The 22,768-nt window shown below is 40.2% G+C and overlaps 1 protein-coding gene across 1 annotated transcript in view; it reads left to right on the top strand.

The window, feature by feature from the left end:
* Nucleotides 1–22,768, top strand: part of LOC114668435 (nuclear pore membrane glycoprotein 210-like) — a 367,033-nt gene that overhangs the window by 182,896 nt on the left and 161,369 nt on the right. The window contains 2 exon segments of the mRNA XM_051921542.1: nt 6,264–6,482; nt 11,889–12,062. Coding sequence (XP_051777502.1) covers nt 6,264–6,482; nt 11,889–12,062 — 393 coding nt within the window.

The following is a 22,768-nucleotide window of genomic DNA, read 5'->3' as shown; positions in this document are numbered from 1 at the left end:
TGAAAATGTAGAAGTGTGGACGGGGCCTAAGACTTTGATTTTGATTTGCGTATTGGGCTTTGTTACATAATAGTTTGATTCCTGAAATTGACCTCTGCTTGTCTTTTTAAGATAAAGATGTAATCTCCCCATCCTTTATCTACTTTCGCCCTTGAGGTCTGCCAGTTTACGTTAATGGCAGAACTTTAAATATTTAAAATACACATTGCTTATACAAGTTGTAGTGTTAACTGCTCCATCTTTAAAAAAATAAATACATTTTAAATTATATTTTTTATTTATCTTTTTAAACAAGCCACTCGCAATAAGGACAATTAAAATCTGAAAATGTTTGTGAAATGCATTAGATAACTGAGGAAGACTTGAAACATTGTCCTAGACAGACACTGTCTGAATGTGAACCCCAACGCCCCAGCGCAGTGACAGGGACACTTTGCTGTAACAATGGCATTGTTCTTTTGATGAGATGTGAAATTTAGGTCCAGACTCTCTGTGGTCATAAAAGATCCCTGGGCATCCTTTGTAAGTGCAAGGTGTATCCCAAAGTCCTGGCTAACTTGCCCATTACTGACTTGCAACTCTGTCCCCCTAATCATCGCCTGTCTCTAATTGACTAACTATCTCTCACTCGTTTACCACCTAACGGCTAACGTGCAGTGAGTGTGCTGGTGCAAAATAGCTGTCATCCAGGTAAATGCTGAACATTGGTCGTGGTTGAAGTGGCTCCATACTCACTATGTAGAAAGGTTTGAGTAGTGAGAAAAGTGCTATATTATTATTATTAGTAGTAGTAGTAGTAGTAGTATACAAGTAATATTTTCAGAATTGTAAGGCAAAGTCCTCTGTTTCATTGAGAGTCTTGATGAAAGACAGCATTTTGAGTTTTTAATGGATGTACAATCCATTAATTAGCCTGGTGTCTTAAGTATATTAGTCATGTTTGTTTTGCTTCCCTTTTCATGTAGTTACTCCTCATTTGAAAGCACAGCATTTTCTTCACCTATCCTGTCTGTCTGTCTATGTGCTTCCCCCCCTCAAATTTGTTACCCTCTGAAACTGCAGTAATGCATCGCTAGCAGGAAGTAGCATATCTAATTACTATCTTATGAGTACAGTCTTTATTTAAAAACAAGTTTAATCAAAAATAATAATGACTAACTGTTGCTGTTGGAGTAGCTAGAAGTTGTTGGGAAGCTACACGACATTTCTAAACCCAAGCTCAAGATTATATTCCTTCTTCTCACCAGTACATAACTGTTACTCAAGAATTGATTATTTCTTTGTAGATAACAATTTCCTGCTCACGATCAAATCAAGTATTACGCTCTTGTTATCTTCATCCACGCCCCTTTGATCATGGAGTTCAAATTACATCCCACATACTCCATCACGCAGGCTTTTTCTTAGAGACAAATATACCCTCAGAGGTCTCTACAGGAATACTCTGGGAAGCTCTGAAGGCTTTCTTAAGAGGACAGATTATTTCATATCTATCCCACAAAAATAAATCGGAAACCAAGAAGGCATCAGAATTAATCAGTGAAATTACCAGAATAGATCAAGAAGACGTTAGGTGTCCAAATGAGGCTCTTTATAGAAAAAAACAGGCTTTACATTCAGAATTGAACCTCTTGACAAGAAAAGAAATGGAACAGCTCATTTTTAAATCACAACATCATTACTATGAACATGGTGAAAAGGCCAATAATATCTTAGCTCAACAAATCCACAAACAGAAAGCTCGCAATGCAATACCAGTAATTACCAACACAGACAAAGACAAAATCATTGACCATAAAAATATAATGCACACATTTAGTGACTACTATAATTCCATATTTATTCTACTCAGTTTAACACTAGAATCCCTGAAACCTATAAAAAAAAGTCACAATGTCAGGCCTCCTTTAATTCCCTCACACCTCGTCATCAGTGTCTTTGTTTTGCAAATGTGTCAATCAGCACAAGCAACCTGCTATCCCATTCCCCACCGATGCAACTGAGGTTCTCCCAGCTCAAGTCTGTTTATCTAGGTGTGAGGTGTCTGGAATTGTAGAGGGTAAATAATATATTGTTATTTGGAATTCATATATTTTATGTGTGTTCCATGTCAACAATAATCTGGGTAAAGTTAAGATGACAGGAAATGTGAGGCAAGAAATGTTGAACACATAACTAAAACAGAAACTTTTTTGCATGTTATAGTAAAAATGACAAAATGTTGACATGAAGTGTATAATGTGTGAAGTCCAAATATCAGATAAACACTTGTTTAACAAAACAAATGTGCCTTTATTCAAGAAAAATAAATTATTCAATGTACATGTTACTATCAATTTGTACAAAGCGAAGCCCAATTATCAATCGAGACAATTTCAACATGTCTGCTTGGGAGGTGCCAAGGTAAGAACTGCTGCTTCATAATAAAGTGGTTGCAGGTTTGATCCTGGGTCCTCTCCCCATTTACCATTTTGAGTAGTGAGCTGCTGTTATTATTACTATTACATAATAAAAACATACATTTGATTTGAGTCTGTAACAGCCAGTGTAAAGTTTTACTACTTGTAAAAGATATCGCTGAAGGGAATTAAGCAGACACACAAACGCTGGTGAATCATGTCTTTGTGGTATCTTGTTACTTGAATTTTTTTTTAATTCAGTTTTATTCTTAAAAAAAAGTACACTTGTTTCACTATACTTTTGTGAAAGTGGTTATTTTATATTCCAGTAACCACTTGAATGACATCAAATCTGTCTCTGCCTCTCTCGCGCATGCACACATACTGTACATCCATGCACAAAAACATTGTTATTTGAAAACGATATGTCATTTGAACATGATTTTTTCTGATCATGTTCAGTCTCAGCGTTGTACTGCATGGTATTGAGAATGCAGAAAAAATCACTGCAGGCATTGGACACATTCCTCTTCAGCAATTACAAAAATGTTTCCAACAGTGGGAAAACCTTTTTGAAAAGTGCATTTATTCACATGAAGAGTACTTTGAAGGAGACTAAAGTTTCATTAAGTAAAAATTATTAAAACAATTTTTTTTTTAATTCCGGTTATTTTTGGGTACCCCTCGTATATCAGATTCACAAAATACTGTGCCAGCAGTCCTAACAGCAGTAGTAGAATTTCAAAAGATTTCTGGACTCAAAATTAATTTGAATAAAAGTGTGTTCTTTCCATTGAACTCTCTAGCACACAATATTAGATTGGACACCTTCCCTTTAATCATCGTAGGTCAGTTTAAATACCTAGGGGTAAACATCACAAGTAAACATCAAGCTCTTTATCAACAAAATTTTGCTGTCTGCATGGAAAAACTTAACCATTTAGATGGAAGAATTAATATTGTCAAGATGAATATCCTTCCTAAACTTGTTTTTCTATTTCAAAGCATTCCTATTTACATTAACAAATTATTTTTTAGGAAGTTAGATTCAATCATTACCTCATTTATTTGGAATTCAAAATATCCACGCATCCGAAGGGCAACCCTACAAAGACCTAAATAAAACTCTACTTAACTTTCAGTTTTATCACTGGGCGGCAATTATACATCCTGGACATTGACACAAATAGATGAACACACACAGGCTTGGTACACAACAGAAATGAAACCCTGCAAAACTTCTTTATATTCCTTGTTTTGTACCCCAGTAAATACGACTTATTGTCAATATACTAACAACCCAATTGTGCTTCATTCACTCAGAATATGGAACCAATGTAGGAAGTACTTCAAGATAGAGATGCTTTTATCTGTGGCACTTGAATGCATGTAACTGCTCAATACTGATTACTTACAACACCAAATTGGTTGGATTAGCTCGTTAAGCCTTGAACTTCATAGACAGGTGTGTCCAATCATGAGATATAAAGGTATTTAAGGAGGTCAATTGCAAGTTGTGCTTCCCTTTGACTCTCCTATGAAGAGTGACAGCATGGGATCCTCATTCAGATCTCAAAAGATCTGAAAACAAAGATTGTTCAGTCTCCTGGTTTAGGGGAAGGCTACAACAAGCTATCTCAGAGGTTTAAACTGTCAGTTTCAACTTTAAGTAATGTAATCAGGAAATGGAAGGCCACAGGCACAGTTGCTGTTAAACCCAGCAGGTCTGGCAGGCCAAGAAAAATATAAGAGCAGTATATGTGCAGAATTGTGAGAATGGTTACAGACAACCCACAGATCACCTCCAAAGACCTGCAAGAACATCTTGCTGCAGATGGTGTGTCTTTACATCGTTCTACAATTCAGGGCAATTTGCACAAAGAACATCTGTATGGCAGGGTGATGAGAAAGAAGCCCTTTCTGCACTCACGCCACAAACAGAGTCGCTTGTTGTATGCAAATGCTCATTTAGACGAGCCATATTCATTTTGGAACCAAGTGCTTTGGACTGATGAGACAAAAATTGAGTTATTTGGTCATAACAAAAAGCGCTTTGCATGGCAGAAGAAGAACACCGCATTCCAAGAAAAACACCTGCTACCTACTATCAAATTTGGTGGAGGTCCCATCATGCTGTGGGGCTGTGAGGCTAGTTCAGGGACTGGGGCCCTTGTTAAAGTCAAGGGTCAGATGAATTGAACCCAATATCAACAAATTCTTCAGGATAATGTTCAAGCATCCATCACAAAGTTGAAGTTACGCAGGGGTTGGATATTCCAACAAGACAATGACCCAAAACACAGTTCGAATTCTACAAAGGCATTCATGCAGAGAGAGAAGTACAATGTTCTGGAATGGCCGTCACAGTCCCCTGACTTGAATATCATCGAAAATCTATGGGATGATTTGAAGCAGGCTGTCCATACTCGGCACCCATCAAATTTAACTGAACTGGAGAGATTTTGCATGGAAGAATGGTCAAAACTATCTCCAGGGCAACATCCAACTTGCGAACGTTGCAATCAAGTTCCTGCCTCATTAGGCCATATGTTTTAGACATTCACCAAATTAACATCATTCTTGACCAAAATCTTTAAATGCCTTTCAGACAACCTTAGTGTCACAATCCCTCCTAATCCACTAACAACTGTGTTTGGTGTACTTCTAGATGGGTTTAAAGTGGAGAAGGACAAACAAACTATAATTGTGTTTACTTCACTATTGGCAAGTAGACTTGTTTTGCTCAACTGGAAGAATCCTAACTCTCCTCTTTAAAGTAAGTGGGTAACTGATGTTATATATTATTTCAAACTGGAAAAAATCAAACTCTCTCTTAGAGGATCTATACAAAACATTTTTAAAACCTGGCACTTAAATTCGGGAAAAGGATTCTTAAAGTTTTACTCTGGCTGTTGGCCTTGCTCCCTTTCTCATGGATGAACTTAGTTGAACTTAGTTTTGTCAAGTTTGACCTGCTTGTATGGAATGTTACTTGATTTTAATAAAATAAATAAAAGAAGTTGTTGGGATTCACAATCATTACCTTAATCTGATGTGGACAAGTGCATCCTGCAAGCTTCCACAAAAAACAGCAAGTAAGAATGTTAGTTGCAGAATCAACATGACCCATATGCCTTTGCAGATTTTAGTTAAGTTTTGTGAATACCAGGGGTCGCTGTTGCCCTGCTAGACCAAACAGACAGATGCTGACACACCAAGAAGAATTCTTTACATTTTTTTCCTTTGTATTGCCTCCAAAACACCCCAGACATAGCAAACAGGCAGTACAATAATAAGTAAACACAATACTTTTCTCCACTACACCTCCCAACAAGCTCCGTCACACTCCTCCCAACTCCGGCTCCCTTGCTGGGTTCCCATCAGTCCTTTATATAGTTCTGGACCCGGAAGTGCTTCTGTTCTTCCTGCCACGTGACTTGCCAGCACTTCCGGGACAGCTGGAGAATTCAGGTTTTCAATCAGCCCAGAAGTACTTTGGGGCTTCCGTTGTCATAGTCCATTAGTACTTCCGGGGTAGGCGAGAATTTGTTTTCCCACCAACTTCCCACAGTGTCCCTTGGCAGCACCCACGGTGCTGAACTCCAAGTCCCATAGTGCCCTGCAGGCATCCAGGGCACCGCTGCAGTCCAGGGAAGCTGCCATCTGTCGTCTTGGAGGAGGCAGTGTCCTTGATAAGCTGCCTTCCCTCATCCTTCCATTACTGGGGCGTTCTGGCCAGAATAAACTGCCGGCTGTCCCTTACACTTTGAATTTCCAGAAGAATAACATATGGCTAAATATATTCAGTGATGGTGATTCTATCTTGTTGTAAACATATTTTTGTGTTATTTCTGCTACAATTAGGCTGTTGATCCTCCCTCTATTGCTCTGGTAACTCTGGCCTCATCGAAGGATATGCTTTTTGAAGGAGGTCCAAAGCCATGGGTTCTAGAACCTTCCAGATTCTTTAGGAACCTCAGTGAAGAGGTTCCGGAAAGTGTTGTCTTGTCCATATTTGCTCCAACATCAAGAAACTATTTTCAGCACTGGGTCAAAGCAACGTGCCGAGCTTTGGGAGAACAGGTAAGGAAAAAGTGACTGCCAGCTGAAAATAATTTTAAATAAAGTATGTTGTGAAAATGAAAAAAGGTTACATATGCCCCTTTTGTCCATGGTAATTTTCAGAAGGAACTAAGATAGCTAAATAAAGTTCATAGTGTGAAGACAGCTATGCAGAAATACATAGATGTTGTCCCTTGTAACCTGATAAATTATCCATCTTATATTTGCTCATGGAATTCATTTTTTAAAGATATATTTCTGCTTCCTTGCCATTTTATTTTTTCTTACTAGCATCAGCTGCATTTTTTGCCTTTAGGACAGCTAAAGAGATGAGGAATTGTGCATGTGCCTTCAGATTTTTCTTGCTCCTGCTGTGGTCTACTATTTCTCCATATACGTCTCCCTTGTACTATGCTCATTTACTATGCAAAAATCTCCTGCTGACTGGAGTTAAAATTTTCTCTTGTTAATTTTATAAAGAAGTACAGTAAGCACCACCAGTTTGCACTACTGATTCAGTATTTTTGACCGTTTTGCAGCTTATTTACATGTATTTTATGTCTGTTGACTTATAGAATAATCTCTGTCTACTGCACTATATTGTCACACGATGCAATGTATTGTCACTCATTTTTGATGTGTCAGTTTTAACCAAACCAGAAGCAAATGCCTTTTATTGTACTGTATCATATACTGTAATTCCAATAAATTGAACTGAATTGAATTAAAATAACTTTCTAAGCTTGTAGAGCCATAACAGACATGGAGTCAGCAGCTGTCAATCTACCTGTGCCTCTGTTTGAATAAAACTGCATAAGATCACCAGCAAGCTTAGATTTTGATAATAAAGTAGCAAGTTGTCTTATTATCTAGAGTAGACAAGTCAGCAAAAAATGGCTACAACATTTAAAAAAGACTAAAACCTGAAAACAAATGACAATAAAATTATTTTTCATTTAATCATGACCATAATGCTTTAGAGCTTCGCTAGTCTGTCTTCTATAAGATTGTTGAAATTGTGTAATCCTGACATGAACAGGGTGTTGTTTGATGAAATATCCCTCCGAGACATAGCCAAAAATCCTTTCATAATTAATGAGTTTGCTTCTTTAATCTGTATTCAGTTTAAAATTCAGACTATACACTGCCATCTTTTATAAGTAACATGGCAATGGCATCAAAGATTATGAACAAACAGTAGCATGTGACAAGCAGCAGGAGTCATTGCTACGCAAATCCACAAAATGGCAGCAAGATGATAAACAAAATGGTGTCACAATATATTTGGTAGTGTTTCTAACAAAATATTGTGCATAACAATTGCATGGTCTTAATGAATTCCTAACACCTTACAGCTCCAGAATGCTATGTTTGAATCTTGGCTTGGGTTTTCCCTGGGTACGTCAGCTTTTCACATGTTGCCCTAACCTCCACCATCTCCATAAGGGTGCCCTGTGATGGACTGACAACTTTCCCAGAAGTATCTCCTGCGGTATGCCTGATTTTGCAGAGATAGACTCAGGTCTTCACAATCTGCCACTGGATTAAACACAATAATAAAAAAATAAACGTGCAATTTTGTAGGTCTTAGCAAGGAATAGCAAGAGCAAACTCACTCTGTGCAAGTCCTCCATATTGTACCCAACTACTTGTAACCCAATACCAGATTTTTTGTTTCTTTTTCCAGAAATTCCTAATCTACTACTGCCTGGACATAACATGCTCACATATGTAAGAAACAGCCTCTTAATAATGGTAAACAATGGCCCCCATTCCTATGATATAATGTAGTGTGCTGTGCAACTGATTCCAGGTTCATTCAGCGCTGTTTAGAAAGATGTGCTAACTGTAAAGAGGTCTCTTGCATTTCAAATGAGCTTCATACTACTTTCTTAACCCTATTAACAAATTATTTTCTGGAACTAACAAAGACAGAAGGTGTAAAAGAATCGTACTGTAAATAGTCAAGTCAGTCATTTTCCAACCCGCTATATCCTAACACAGGGTCATGGAGGTCTGCTGGAGCCAGTCCCAGCCAGCACAGGTACAAGGAACAAATCCCGGGCAGGGCGCCAGCTCACCGCAGGGCGCACACACACACCAAGCACACACTAGGGAGGACAATTTAGGATCTCCAATGCACCTTACCTGCATATCTTTGGACTTTGGGAAGAAACCCACGCAGACACGGGGAGAACATGCAAACTCCACGCAGGGTGGACCCAGGAAGCAAACCTAGGTCTCCTTACTGCGAGGCAGCAGTGATACCACTGCGCCACCATGCCGCCCAACTGTTAATAGTGGAGAAGTTAAATATCTATCCATCCATCCATTTTCCAACCCGCTGAATCCGAACACAGGGTCACGGGGGTCTGCTGGAGCCAATCCCAGCCAACACAGGGCGCAAGGCAGGGAACCAATCCCAGGCAGGGCACCAACCCACTGCAGGACACACACACACACCCACACACCAAGCACACACTAGGGCCAATTTAGAATCACCAATCGACCTAACCTGCATGTCTTTGGACTGTGGGAGGAAACCGGAGTACCTGGAGGAAACCCACGCAGACACGGGGAGAACATGCAAACTGCACGCAGGGAGGACCTGGAAAGTGAACCCGGGTCTCCTAACTGCGAGGCAGCAGCGCTACCACTGCACCACAGTGCCGCCCCGAAGTTAAATATGAACAGAGTAAAACGCCATCCATTTTCCCAACCCCTTTATCCAGAGCAGGGTTGTGGGGAAGCTGGAGCCTATCCCAGCAAACTATTGGGAGCAAGGCAGGAACAATCCCTGCACAGGGTGCCAGTCGATCGCAGGGTGAGCACATGCACAGACATATTCACACTAGGGCTAACTTAGCCACACCAATCCACCTGGAGCTCATGCATTGGGGTATAAGATTTGCTGACCACAGTAGCTAATCTAGTTGCTGGACCGTGACAATTTAAATAACTGATAATTGCTGTCCACGTGACATTTATTGTCTGAATATTGTCTGAATGCCAACCATCCGGTGATCACCAATAACACACTTGCTGATGAAACCAGCGCTGTACAAAGGATTAACAGCTTTACTGATTTCAGCAGCAATCGCTGCCCTTTGTTTTTTCTCTTTTCCATTCTTTTATGGTTTGTAAATGTGATGGGTGTCTATGTCACACTTATAGGTAATCTAACCTAAACATACATCTAACCTAATCTGAATACGCCAGTCAGTTATAGTAGAGTCTGGGAACTCTTGAAATATTAAGATAGTAGCACACAGGTTTCTTTAAATTATGCAGCAAGTAAACACACGATGAAAGACATGGCAGCAATTTTAAGAAAAAACACAGTAACTTGTATTATGCTAAACAATGTAAAATCCACCAAGAAGATAAAAGCAGATAAGAATCTAAAATATCAGGCCGCAAAAACCTTAGAGAGCGCACAGTTCACACTCTAAAAGTTCTTTAAAACATAACAGTGGAGGATGCAACCTTTGGTGGTGCACAGTCCAATTTGCTTGCTATGTTACCACAATTCTACCTTCCAACTGTCCCACTGAGACACTCTGTTTACCGAATGCTTGTTTCACAACAGAAGTCTCTCTGACTGTGGGAGTCTCTCCCTCGTGGAGTGAATGTTCTGTTTCACTCCTGGGTTCCTCATGTTGTTACGACGACTTACGTACACCTTGCTACTTGTCCGCCGGCTTCATTCATTCCTCTCGTGAGTTTTCCCTCTCTCGCTGACCCACAACTGGCATATCTCTAGTGAAGATGTCTCTTCCTCCCTGGAGGTAGGTGTCATTACCCATGTGCCTCTACTTTTGTCATCCACATACCCTCATCTGCTGTACCCGCCTACCTGCATGTCCCTACACTGCATGTGGTCTTGGTAGCATTCTTGGGGACCATCTCTACCTACACTACCCACTGCCCAGAAGTATATAACTGCTTCAGTCTCTGCCTAGATCGACATTATGATCAATTAAACAATGGTACATACCAATTTCCCATATTTTCATTTGTTAAATAATAGTATTGTTGCCAAATATTAAGAAGTACCTATACCACTGTATGCTGATTAGAAACCAGCATCCCAAGAATGCGTTAATTTTCAAAGGAAGCAGACAGTTCTGTATCACAATATTGTATGTTGATGAGACACCAATCAAAGCAGTCTGATCTTCAAAGCAGGTGACTCTTTTGCAAGACAGGTAAACATCTACATGCTATAGACAGCCATTACAATAACTGTAACAGAATTATTCAGGAAATTTGCTTTTTCACCTATTGCCCCAGTCTGAACAAAGGGTGCCTATTGCCCCTTTATCTCTTGGCTTTTACATGTAAAAACACCCAGTGTACAAAAATGTTACCCTCTGACATAAAACACACAACATTAGACAGGCAAGCTATACTTTTGTTTGTGAGGTCCAAATCTCCCATTTTTCTTACTCCTCGTTGCTGCATTCTACTGTATGCATTCTATTTTCAGATAAGCATTAATTGGTTGACAACTCTTATGCATACAGAGCCCACTCTACAACTAAAGATTAAATCAAGTCGCAGACTAGTGGGAGTAAGTTGCTGGCCATGTTACATACATTATGTGACCATCTTCGAGAGAGCATCGCCAACTGCCTCTGACTCATTAAGATTATGCAGTATAAATGAAGGCTAAGACTGAAAATCTCTGGAAAGGTTGTGTCATGTGACATGGCCTTATCCCGCAAGTCTTTGGATTGTGGTAGCAAACCAGAGCACCAAGACGAAACCTACGCAGATATGTGAAGAATGTGCAAACTCCAAGTACAGACTACCTGGGACGCATACCCCAGCCTCCATACTATGTCACCTCTCAAACCTAAATAAAATGCTATTTGATAAAAATTTGAAGGACACAGTTTCATGTTCCAGATTTTCGTTCACCTGTCCGAGAACCAAGAAGAGTCAGTTTTCAAGCAAGTAAATCTGTCCTTTTTTCAAATACTGTATGCTGTACATTACCATTTTTCTTAGGTGGAAATGCATGCAAAAAAACAAATTAACTTCTTTTGAATGACCTGTTATTTCAGCAAATGCCTACATTTATATTAAAGAATACATTACAAATAAATACTACATTCCCAATAAGTTTTAAATTAGATTTAATTTTCTAGATTAATTTTCTAGATTATGTCCATTACCATCACAAATAAACTTATTTCCCCTCCAGCAATTATTTTTTAATAATATATTCATGTGGACAGCCATGTTATTTTCTCTTTGAAAATATTGAGGTATTGAATTGAAGAATTAGTAGGATTGATACAAAAAGATTTGATACCCCCTCAATCACATTTTTTCTCTCTGGAAATCAGTGGGGGCATAATGATAATGTGTCTACATGTGAAAAAAGATGACGAGATCTCATTTTAATGTGCTTTTCATCAGGTTTTATCAATAAATGTTGGAAATCAACCTTGTCCAACGAACACAATGCCCATTGTAGAAAGAGTTCTGGTCAAATTTGTCTGTGCACATCCAGCACGCCTATCACTGCTACCAGTCCACAGAGACCCACAGCTTGACCTGTCCTGTCCACTACGACAACAAAGCAAGCAAATGGTGAGTTTTTTTTTTAATATATTCAATCTATATCTCTTTACTAAAATTATTTTTGTAAAAATTGTGTGCTGTGTTATGTATCTAATTCTTTAAGCTTCAAAACTTCCAATCAGTTAAAAAACAATATATTTAGAATATTATAGTTTGGAAATTGTATTTTTGATATAATTTAATTTATTTTCACTTTTAACTTTAACTGTATGGGGGGCTTTATTTTTTGGAAATTACTTATCATTCTGAAAATGGATCTGCTAAAACCCGGGCATATACTTAATTAGTCACAAGAAAAAAGATTAGCAACAATATGAACTAATCTTCCAATCAAAAATGCATTCAAAAAACATTTTACTATTATTGGCAATGTTTCTTGAAGAAGAAAGTAGGCTACAGTTATCATCAACTGTATGTGTATATATATATATATATATATATATATATATATATATATATATATACTCTGATATCTAGAAACATGAAAATCAGTATGAATGTTCATTAGGGCTTGGTGGGTAATGTAATGATTTGCATATCAATTATTCTCATGGCCACCAGGAGACAGTTGCACACTACAATCAGAACTAAGATGTAATAGCCAGTTATGTGCAGGGTCAAACCTGTGGTGCTGCTACAACACACAAAGATAGCTTCATTGCATTTGTCACTCTTACAATTAAGTAGGTTTAATAAAGTTTTTTCACATCATACATTACAATATCTGTCATTGAGTGCTCCCTATTGATGACCTTATCTAGATGATGTGTCCAATAGGGGGCTTTTTGAGCTACCTCCAACCCAAAATTAACACCAAGCACATTAACAAAAAATATGCTTTATCAATAAAACATAATAATTTCAGGAGATTACATCTAATGATATTTTCAGAAAAAAAATCCAAGACCCGACTTCCCAACTGGGCCTAACTAAACATAAGAATTGTTTCCTAATTATCACATGGGGTGTGCACTGTATCCTTCCTCAATCATGTATTCTATACCTTTTTTGAAATATTTCTCAATTCCATGTTCAACTAACACTGCACACATAGGGCTCTTAGGCCCCTGACTGGACAGGAAAAGTATCCCTAGCCGTCCCAGGCGTCTCTGCTGTGCTGGACATCAGTTTTCATTTAAGGAACTAGGCCAACCCATGGTGCCTGCCCAATATATTTGGTGGAAGGGTGCCATGAAGTAAAATGTTGGGTTTTCCTGCCTTCACCTACCAGACTGGGGAATTCCTACTCCTGTACTCCACATCCCCTTCTGTTCTTCCATCACTAGGGGGCTCCGCCCCCTGCTCGCTTCGCTCGCCAACCCCTGGTCTTGGGTAACACGAAATACATCCGATAGAGATTATTGTCTGTCTTGGTAATTGTCATTGTCTGTCTTGGTAATTGTCACATATGTATTATGTTCAGTGCCACGACATCTGTAGGTCTATGTAAGATATGTAAATGACAGTAGCAGTGTAATTGTTATGTTATGTAGGTATAGATGTGCAGATCTATGCATGAGATATATTGGAGTGGGTATTATAATCTTAACGTTAACATTGCATGAATGCCGAACTCTTGAGATGGCAACATAAAGTTGTCCATGTCTAAATACAGGCTCAGAGACGTAAAGGCTGACTCTGTCCATGGTCTGTCTTTGGGATTTGTTGATTGTTATGGCAAATGCAGCTGTAATGGGAGATTGTCGTCGTTTAAGTGAACAGCATCGTTAGCAACCATTATCACTGCAATGTGCCTAACATATGCTGTGTAGTTTGGAAGTTTGGGGATTCCGTCCGTATAATACGGAGCATTCGTTTATTCATATTACACCTGTGGTATCGTGTGTGTGTTCTTTGTGGTTGTCGTTGTAGGCGCATGTACCCTCCGTATTATGTCGGGTTTGACTATGCTGTGGTTTGTGGACGTTTGGGGCCTCCGTACTTTCTCTGGGGGCGTCTGTACTATCCTGGGTTTTTGCTTGCGGTGTTTTAGAAGTGCGTTGTAGGCACCTGCACCTTCCGTACTATGTCGGGTCTGACTATGCTGTGTAGTGTGGACGTGTGGTGTCGTGTGTGTGTTCTCTGTGGTTGTCATTGTAGGCACATGCGCCCTCCGTATTATGACGGGTTTGACTATGCTGTGGTTTGTGGATGTTTGGGGCCTCCGTACTTTCTCTGGTTTGACTGTAGGGCGGGACGCCGAGGCCTCTTGTGTGTGTTACTTCCGTGAGTACTTATAATATTGTATTACTGTAATGTAATTCACATATGCTGTGGAGTCCGGATATTTGGGGCGTCTGTACTATCCTGAGTGTTTGCTTGCGGTGTTTTAGAAGTGCGTTGTACGCGCCTGCACCTTCCGTACTATGTCGGGTCTGACTATGCTATGTAGTGTGGACGTGTACGGTTCCGTATAACTGTTAGTAATGTATCACTGTAATGTGCTGCACATATGCTGTGTACTCTGGACGTTTGGGGATTCTGTCCATGTAATACGGAGCATTCGTTTATTAATATTATACCTCCGGTGCCGTGTGTGTGTTTTATGTGGTTGTCGCTGTAGGCGCATACATCCTCCGTACTATCTTGGGTTTGACTATACTGTGTTTTGTGGATGTTTGGGGACTCCGTACTCTCTCCAGTTTGATTGTGGGGCGGGACGCCGAAGCCTCTTGTGTTTGTTTTGTCTGTGAGTACTCATATTATTGTATTACTGTAATGTGATTCACATATGCTGTGGAGTCCGTATCTCTGGGGCTTCTGTACCATCTCGGGGGTTTGCCTGCGGTGTGTTAGACGCGCGTTGTAGGCACTCGCACCTTCCGTACTTTGTCGGGTTTGACTGTGCTGTGTAGTGTGGACGGTTAGGGTTCCGTATTGTCTGTGGTCATTGCTTTATTTCATATTTCCATTAGTTGAGCTGTTTTGGTTTTGGTGGTGTATCAGAATTCGCTTGCGGTGGTTAGCTATGGTTCAGAAGCGCGTTGTAGGCAACTGCGCTTTCCGTACTATCTCGGGTTTGATTATGCTGTGTGTTGTGGACCTTTGTGGACTCCGTAGTATTTCTCGTTTCACTCTGGGGCAGTGGGCTGAATCCTCTTTATTGTGTGGCTGTGTCGTTACCTATGGGCGCGTTGCCTCATTTCTTATTTACGTTAGTTGAGCTCATTTGTTTTTGAGCTGTGACTCCTTCGTTCTCGGTGGATCAGACTTCACTCGCTGTTGGCGCCTGCGCACTATGTCTCCTGCGCCGTGTACCTGCGTCCATGCCTTCCGGTTTACCGAGACCTGCGTCCATGCCTTCCGGTTTACCATTCTCGGTTAGTAATATGGATATAATTACCCCCAGAGTAAATACTTCCAGCATTTTCTCATAACAATAAGGGACATAAGGTCCCATTGTAATGATGAACAAAAATGTTGCCCTTACCACTATGTACTCTTTGGGCATTGCATGTTACTGTCCTGAACCGTCTTTGAGTGCTCATTACTCCACTCCTCACAATGCCATTCCATAGGAATAGCGTGGACTATGGCACCACCTAGACAATATTCTTAAATGGCATACTGCAGGTGTTGCGTTGTGGATAGACGTTGCCCATTATGAGATGTCATTTATGCTGAGGTAGATTTACCTCAAGAAGGCACGGTGGCGCAGTGGGTAGCACTGCTGCCTTACAGTAAAGAGACCTGGGTTCGCTTCCCAGGCCCTCCCTGCGTGGAGTTCACATGTTCTCCCTGTGTCTCCGTGGGTTTCCTCCCACAGTCCAAAGACATGCAGGTTAGGTGCATTGGTGATTCTAAATTGTCCCTAGTGTGTGCTTGTTGTGTGTGTGTGCCCTGCGGTGGGCTGGCACCCTGCTTGGGGTTTGTGTCCTGCCTTGCACCCTGTGTTGGCTGGGATTGGCTCCAGCAGGTTGGATAATGGATGGATGGATGGATAGATTTACCTCCTCATGGTATCCTGAGGCTATCCTGTGAGTAAGTGGCACAACAAAGCATGAAGTACAAAGGAACACCAACAAAAGACTTGCTGTGATAAATGACCCAACGAAAAAGCCGTACAGTGACAAATGTGCACAAGTAGTAAATTGTTGCTGTACTGTGCATTTTCTAATGCCATGAACACAACTTATAAAACAAAACATATATAACGCAAGAATAAACAACATATATAAATGGAGAGACAATGCAAAAGCAGGTAATGTAAATAATTAAGAAATCAAAATATGTGATTTATAGTACCACATTAGTAAATTGTTGCTGTACTGTGCATTTTATAATGTCATGAACACAGCTTGCAAAACAAGCTATAAAATGCAAGAAGAAAAAACACACATAAATGGGGATACAGTACAAAAGCATGTACTGTAAATAATTAAAAATTCAAACCATGTGATTTATAGTGCCACATTATCTGTGAATACTTGCAAATGCATAAAGCAGTATCCAGCCATATGCAAACTCCTCCACTGTCCTGGTTCATTGGAAATGCCACAAAAACAACAAATACACCAACAAACCCTGAAAGAAGCCATGCTTACCTCGTCATGTCACACTCGGGATGATTGTGGCTTGTGCTCCATCACTTAACCTGCTGACCTGAGATCAACTGTTTCCATCATGTGAATCCTCTCCTGCTGCCAGAAATGCTGGAACACCAGGTAATAACTGAAGTGTTACTTTTTAAAGCACAAACATCAGAAATGGGATGCGCCTAGAGAGTTTGCTGGCACCATTCCTCTCTGTAAGTCCTCTCTCCTGAAATGAACACTGCCAGTACTTAACCCCTGACTATCAATATGTGCCTATCAATATGTATGCTGGCTGCTACAGTATCCATAATGTCTTCAGAAGCAGCCAACACATTATCACACAGCTGAAAACATAATGGCTAATATTATTTAGACTTTTTGCATGGGACATAATATTGTCCTATAAATTGCATATTATATGTGTTCTTTATTTACATGTTTTTTGTGTTGTCTCTGAGTATTTTGTTTCTCCTTGTATACGTAATGTGTTGTTTTTCAAGTTTTGTTCATGGTGCTGTAAAATGCAGAGTACAGTGTTGCTTTACTAATTGTGTTCAATTGTCTCTGCATGCATTTTTCTCTCATGCTTTTCTGGCACGTTTTTGTCGTTCTGGCCATTCAGCATAATGACTTTCGTTGGCAGGCTTGCTAAGAGACATTTTATTTCAAAATGAAGTTCCACAACACACAACTTCAATTTCTTCAAAATTCTAATTCTTAATATTCATACCCTTCCCTTTCCAGTCATGATCCTGATCCTATCTAATAAAACAAGTGGGTGGTACCCTTTATGAATAATTTGCTCTGGTATATATTACAATACAAAGAAGCATGATTCCATGAAACACCAACCCATGGAAAATTGTTTCTTTCCTCAGTTTATGGAATTCTGTGCATCGACTCTCCTTCAGGTAGCACCAATTCTAGGAGCAACTATTTTTTCATGAATATTTTTGGTATAATACTTATTATCAGAACATTTTATAGTTTGTAGGGTCTCAGAAGATAGTTCTTCTATCATTATGGGTATTGCTCAATATTGCAACACTCTATAACCAAGCAAGTATTCGGTTTTCTATGATCTCTGCATTTACGCTGATCATCAATACATTGCAGAGACAGTCATTTGGTCAGGTTGGTGTTGATCTTACTGAACCAGTCGTCACTCACGGACAAAACCATGAAACTGCCTCCATCCACATTACATACATCTAGGAACAAGGCAATAGTATACCTTACTATGGCACCTTTAACAAAAAATTTGGAGTACTGTTTAATTTTTATTTTTATTCATCATTTTTGACAGGTATTTTATTAGTTTGATAGATAATTTGTGAGGACACATTTTTATGAAACATTTATGATTGTTGTTTTAGCCAGTTTTGAAATGAGACCAGGCCCTTTCTAAACATAGTTTGTTTTGTGTGAACACATTAGAGATTCTTCATAAAATATAAGCCAAATACCAATGTCATCTGCAAAAGAAAAAAGATGACATCAGGATGCGGGCCATAACTTGCTTTTCCAGTCTTTTATCCAACGTCTGTATACGTTTGCTCTTTTGCCCATTTTAGCTTTTCCTTTTTACTTGCCAGTTCTGATATGGCTTATTCTTTGTAACTCTGCTTCTAAGGTCTGCATCCTAAAATCATCTTGATACTAGCTTTCGGCATGCATTTAAGGAAGAATCCTAGTAAATGACATGTAAAATGACATCCTCTTATTAATCTGAGCATTTCCTTTTTTTTCTTTTCTGATTAGATCCAGTATGCTCTCTTCTCACAAGACAGTAATAGACATGTCCTTTTTATGACATCTTCAGTTTCTAGGCAATGTGTTGCATGGAATAACCTTCATCCTTCCAAAAATGTGTCTCTTGACAAAGCAGTTTAATTTTGGCTCTTTTTTTGAACCCAGCACTGACCTTTAGGAATGTCAGTACCTTGCAAACTAAGGAAAGATAATTTACTTACTTTACTAAACATAATAACAGGTTACAGTGGTGCTAATGCAATTACAAAGATTCTCGTATAACCAATTAGGCAAAACAAGATCCAAAAACATATTGTTATAAGCATTGTCAAAAGATATGGAAAAGCTAACAAAAAATAGATGAGTAAAATGAGGATACAAAAAAAGCTCAAGTCAAACCAGCAATTAAATCCTTTCACACTTCTCTGTCTTCTTATTTCCTGTAGGCATTTTCAATGAGTAAACTCTCTTGTGGTTGTCCTAAATTTGTGAATTTCCCCTTGGGATTAATAAAGTATCTATCTATCTATCTATTGTGAAGCTTGGCCCGGACACAGACAGGCAGACAAGTTCATGTCACCCAACACACATTTATTTACACCTATACTATTTAAATTATTACTCACAACCCCCAAAGACCCCAAAAGTCCTGGCCACCACACAATGCCTTTTCCTCTCTTCAGGCCGCCTCCTTGCCTTCCTCCCGATGTCGTCCAACTTTCACCCGACTCAAGTCACTGTCCGAAGGGAGGCAGCCCATTTTATACAAACCCGGATGGGCTCCAGGTGCTTCCCGACACTCCTCCGCGGACACTCCCCTGTGTGGCAGAAGTGCCGGCTGCACACCCGGAAGCCCTCCAGGTGTCCTCAGTCTTCTTCCCCCCAGTACTTCCGGGTGTGGTGGAAGTGCTGAGGTCCAGGGCTCTCTAGGCACTGGGGTGCCCCCTGGCGGTGACCCGGGCCCCTACATGGTTGGGCTTCCAAGCCCTGCACCCGTGGCCCCCAACATAACCAGGGTGGTCGCCCCCCCTGTCCCCCCCCCCCCCCCCCCGTGGTCTGGAGGTGGCTCAAGCCCTCCTCCGGTCCTCCCGGGCGTCCCGGCTGGGTACCACCCCCAGCGGTCTGCCACATCTATCTATCTATCTATCTATCTATCTATCTATCTATCTATCTATCTATCTATCTATCTATCTATCTATCTATCTATCTATCTATCTATCTATCTCAGGACAGAATTGTCAAAAAAGAGATTCTGTAGTGTCACTCTGTTCAAATTCAACTTTGGTATCATATTGACATTGGAATTGACTTTTGAAAGGGCAAATATTTGTCTTGTACTTGGCGCACATGAAAAACAGCACAACTGGTGCCTTCTCAATTAAAAACATGACATACAACTTATTGTAACTGTCAGTGTGATTAAATTATTTTTTTCTGGCTGACAATACTGTACGTGTGGCATTGCGGTGCATTGGTAGCGCTGCTGCCTCACAGTTAGGAGACCTGGGTTCACTTCCTGGGTCCTCCCTGCGTGAAGTTTGCATGTTCTCCCCATGTCTGCATGGGTTTCTTCTGGGTGCTCCGGTTTCCTCCCACAGTCCAAAGACATGCAGGTTAGGTGTATTGACAATTCTAAATTGTCCCTAGTGTGTGCTTGGTGTGTGTGTGTCCTGTGGTGGGCTGGTGCCCTGCCCAGGATTTGTTCCCTCCCATTTGCCCTGTGTTGGCTGGGATTGGCTCCAGCAGATCCCCGTGACCCTGTAGTTAGGATATAGTGGGTTGGATAATGAATGGATGGAACAATACAGTACAAACTTCTTCTTCTTCTTCTTCTTCTTCTTTCAGCTGCTCCAAGTTTCAATTCTGTTTGTCCACATATTTTATGGCAGAAACTTAATAACTCACATACAACAAACATGAAAAATGTTACGAAAACAATGGAAAGATAAATGGCTGCCTGGTAAACACAGATCAATATGTTTTTGTTTATAAAATTAGAGCTAATTTATCTTGTTTATTCTATAGTTCAATATACTGATATCTGTCAAAACAAAGCAAGCTAAATATTACAAAAAAAACACAAATAACAGACTGGATGAAACTGTGAATACTTCTTACATGGCAATAATCAACTATTGAAGTGAAATAAGTGGAATATTGTAAACTCAGTCCATTGCTGGCTAACTAATTGGAAGCAGGTTTACCTGTTGACTTGTCACCTGTACAATGCTTGAACTTATAAAAAGTTAGTGACATTGAACTTGGGAAATTGGCATTATAGGTGTTACCTCAGAGAAATTAGAATGCAAGACTCCACAGTCCTTGAGAAGAAATACCCCAGAATAAACCAAACCAATAAGATGTTTCCAGCATTACCTTGTGAATTCTTCTTTGCGGGAAGAGTTCATGTTCTCCTTTCAGAAACAGTTCTTTGAGGAGTCAGAAGCATTATATTCATCTAAGACTTTGGTTATTGAGATGACTTCTAGCATTTGCAACATATACTGATTAGCCACAACATTAAAACCACCTACCTAAAATTGTGTAGTTCCCCCCTTGTTCAAAACAGCTCTGACCTATCAAGGCATGAACGCCACAAGACCTGTGAAAGTGTCCTGTGGTATCTGGCACCAGGATGTTAGCAGCAGATCCTTTAATCTTGTAAGTTGCAAGGTGAGGGCCTACATGGATTGGACTTGGTTTTCCAGCATATTCCACAGGTGCTAAATTGAATTGAGATCTGGAGAATTTGGAAGCCAAGTCAAAACTCTGAACTGTTTGTCATGTTCCTCAAATCATTCCGTAACAATTTTTGCAGTGTGGCAGGGTGCATTATCCTGCCAAAAGAAGCCACTGCCATCAGGGAGTATCATTGCCATGTAGGGGTGTACGTGGTCTGCAACAATCTTTAGGTAATCTTTAAGTGTCAAAGTAACAGCCACATAAATTCCAGTAGAACATTGCCCAGAACATCACATTGCATCCACTAATTTGCCCCCTTCCCGCAGTGCATCCTGTTGCCATCTCTTCCCTGGTAAATGACTCGTATGCACCTGGCAGTCCATATGATCTAAAAGAAAACATGATTCATCAGACCAGGCCACCTTCTTCCATTGCTCTGTGGTTCAGTTCTGATGCTCATGTCCCCATTATAGGTGCTTTTGGCAGTGAACAGGGACCAGCATGGGAACACTTACTGCTCTGTAGCTATGCACCCCATTTACAGCAAGCGATGATGCACTTTGTGTTCTAATACCTTTCCCTCATGGCCAGAATTAGGTTTTTCAACAATTTGTGCAACAGTATCTCTTCTGTAGGATCAGACCTGATGGGTTAGCCTTTGCTCCCCACATAAATCAATGTGCCTTGGGTGCCCTTGACACTGTCACTGGTTCACTGGTTGTCCTTCGTTGGACCACTTTTGGTAGGTACTAACTACTGGTTACCAGGATCACCCCACAAGACCTGTTGTTTTGAAGATGCCCTGACCCATCCATCTAGCCATCACTATTTAGCCTTTATCAAAGTTGGTCAGATCTTTACGATTGCAAATTGTTCCCTCTTCCAACACATCACCGTCAAGTACTGCCTGTTCACTTGCTGTTTAATATATACCACACCTTAACAGATGCCATTGTAACAAGGTAATCAATGTTATTAATTTCATCTGCCAATAGTTTTAATGTTGTGGCTGGTTAGTGTATCTGCGGTGGGTTGGCACCCTGCCCAGGATTGTTTCCTGCCTTGTGCCCTGTGTTGGCTGGGATTGGCTCCAACAGACCCCCGTGACCCTGTGTTCGGATTCAGCGGGTTGGAAAATGGATGGATGGATGGATGGTTAGTGTATACTGTAGGTCTTCAGTGGACATTTAGGTATTCAGTGGGGATTTAGCCTTAAACCCACAGGTGAACACATCAGTTGTGATGAAAGATTTCAAGCTGAAGAAAAAGGCTGTTAACTCAATGCCTGTGAATTTAACTGAGACATAACCAGCTGAGAAGGCAATAGCTGCAAGCAGTAATTGAAAGGGAATGCCTGAATGTGGGAAGATTTATTCAAGGCCATTGTGACCTTCAAGATTTTCTGACAGACCAGTAATGATTCAGTGGACAAAATGATAATCAGGTTATTTTTTACAATGAAGAGTAAATGGTGATCCTGAATAATCTGAATGAACCTAAAATGTCATGGGTAAAATGCCGTTCAATGTTTGACAGAATGCAGGTGGAGAATCTTGGGACTGACCGACGGGATTAGAGGTTTCCTTTTTAAAAGGTAAGCCAATGTGTACTCCAGTTATGGAAAGATCATATTCTTCAGCCTCTAGGGGAAACAACTGCTGTCGTAAATAATATATGGGAGACCTGACCTAGGAACAATGTAGACTCTCTTCTTCCCATATAGAAGTATACTAGGGGGCTCCGTCC

The sequence above is a fragment of the Erpetoichthys calabaricus genome, chromosome 18, assembly GCF_900747795.2.
Source record: "Erpetoichthys calabaricus chromosome 18, fErpCal1.3, whole genome shotgun sequence".
NCBI lineage: Eukaryota > Metazoa > Chordata > Cladistia > Polypteriformes > Polypteridae > Erpetoichthys > Erpetoichthys calabaricus.
The sequence above is the reverse complement of the archived record's forward strand: the minus strand, read 5'-3'. Positions and strand labels throughout refer to the sequence as shown.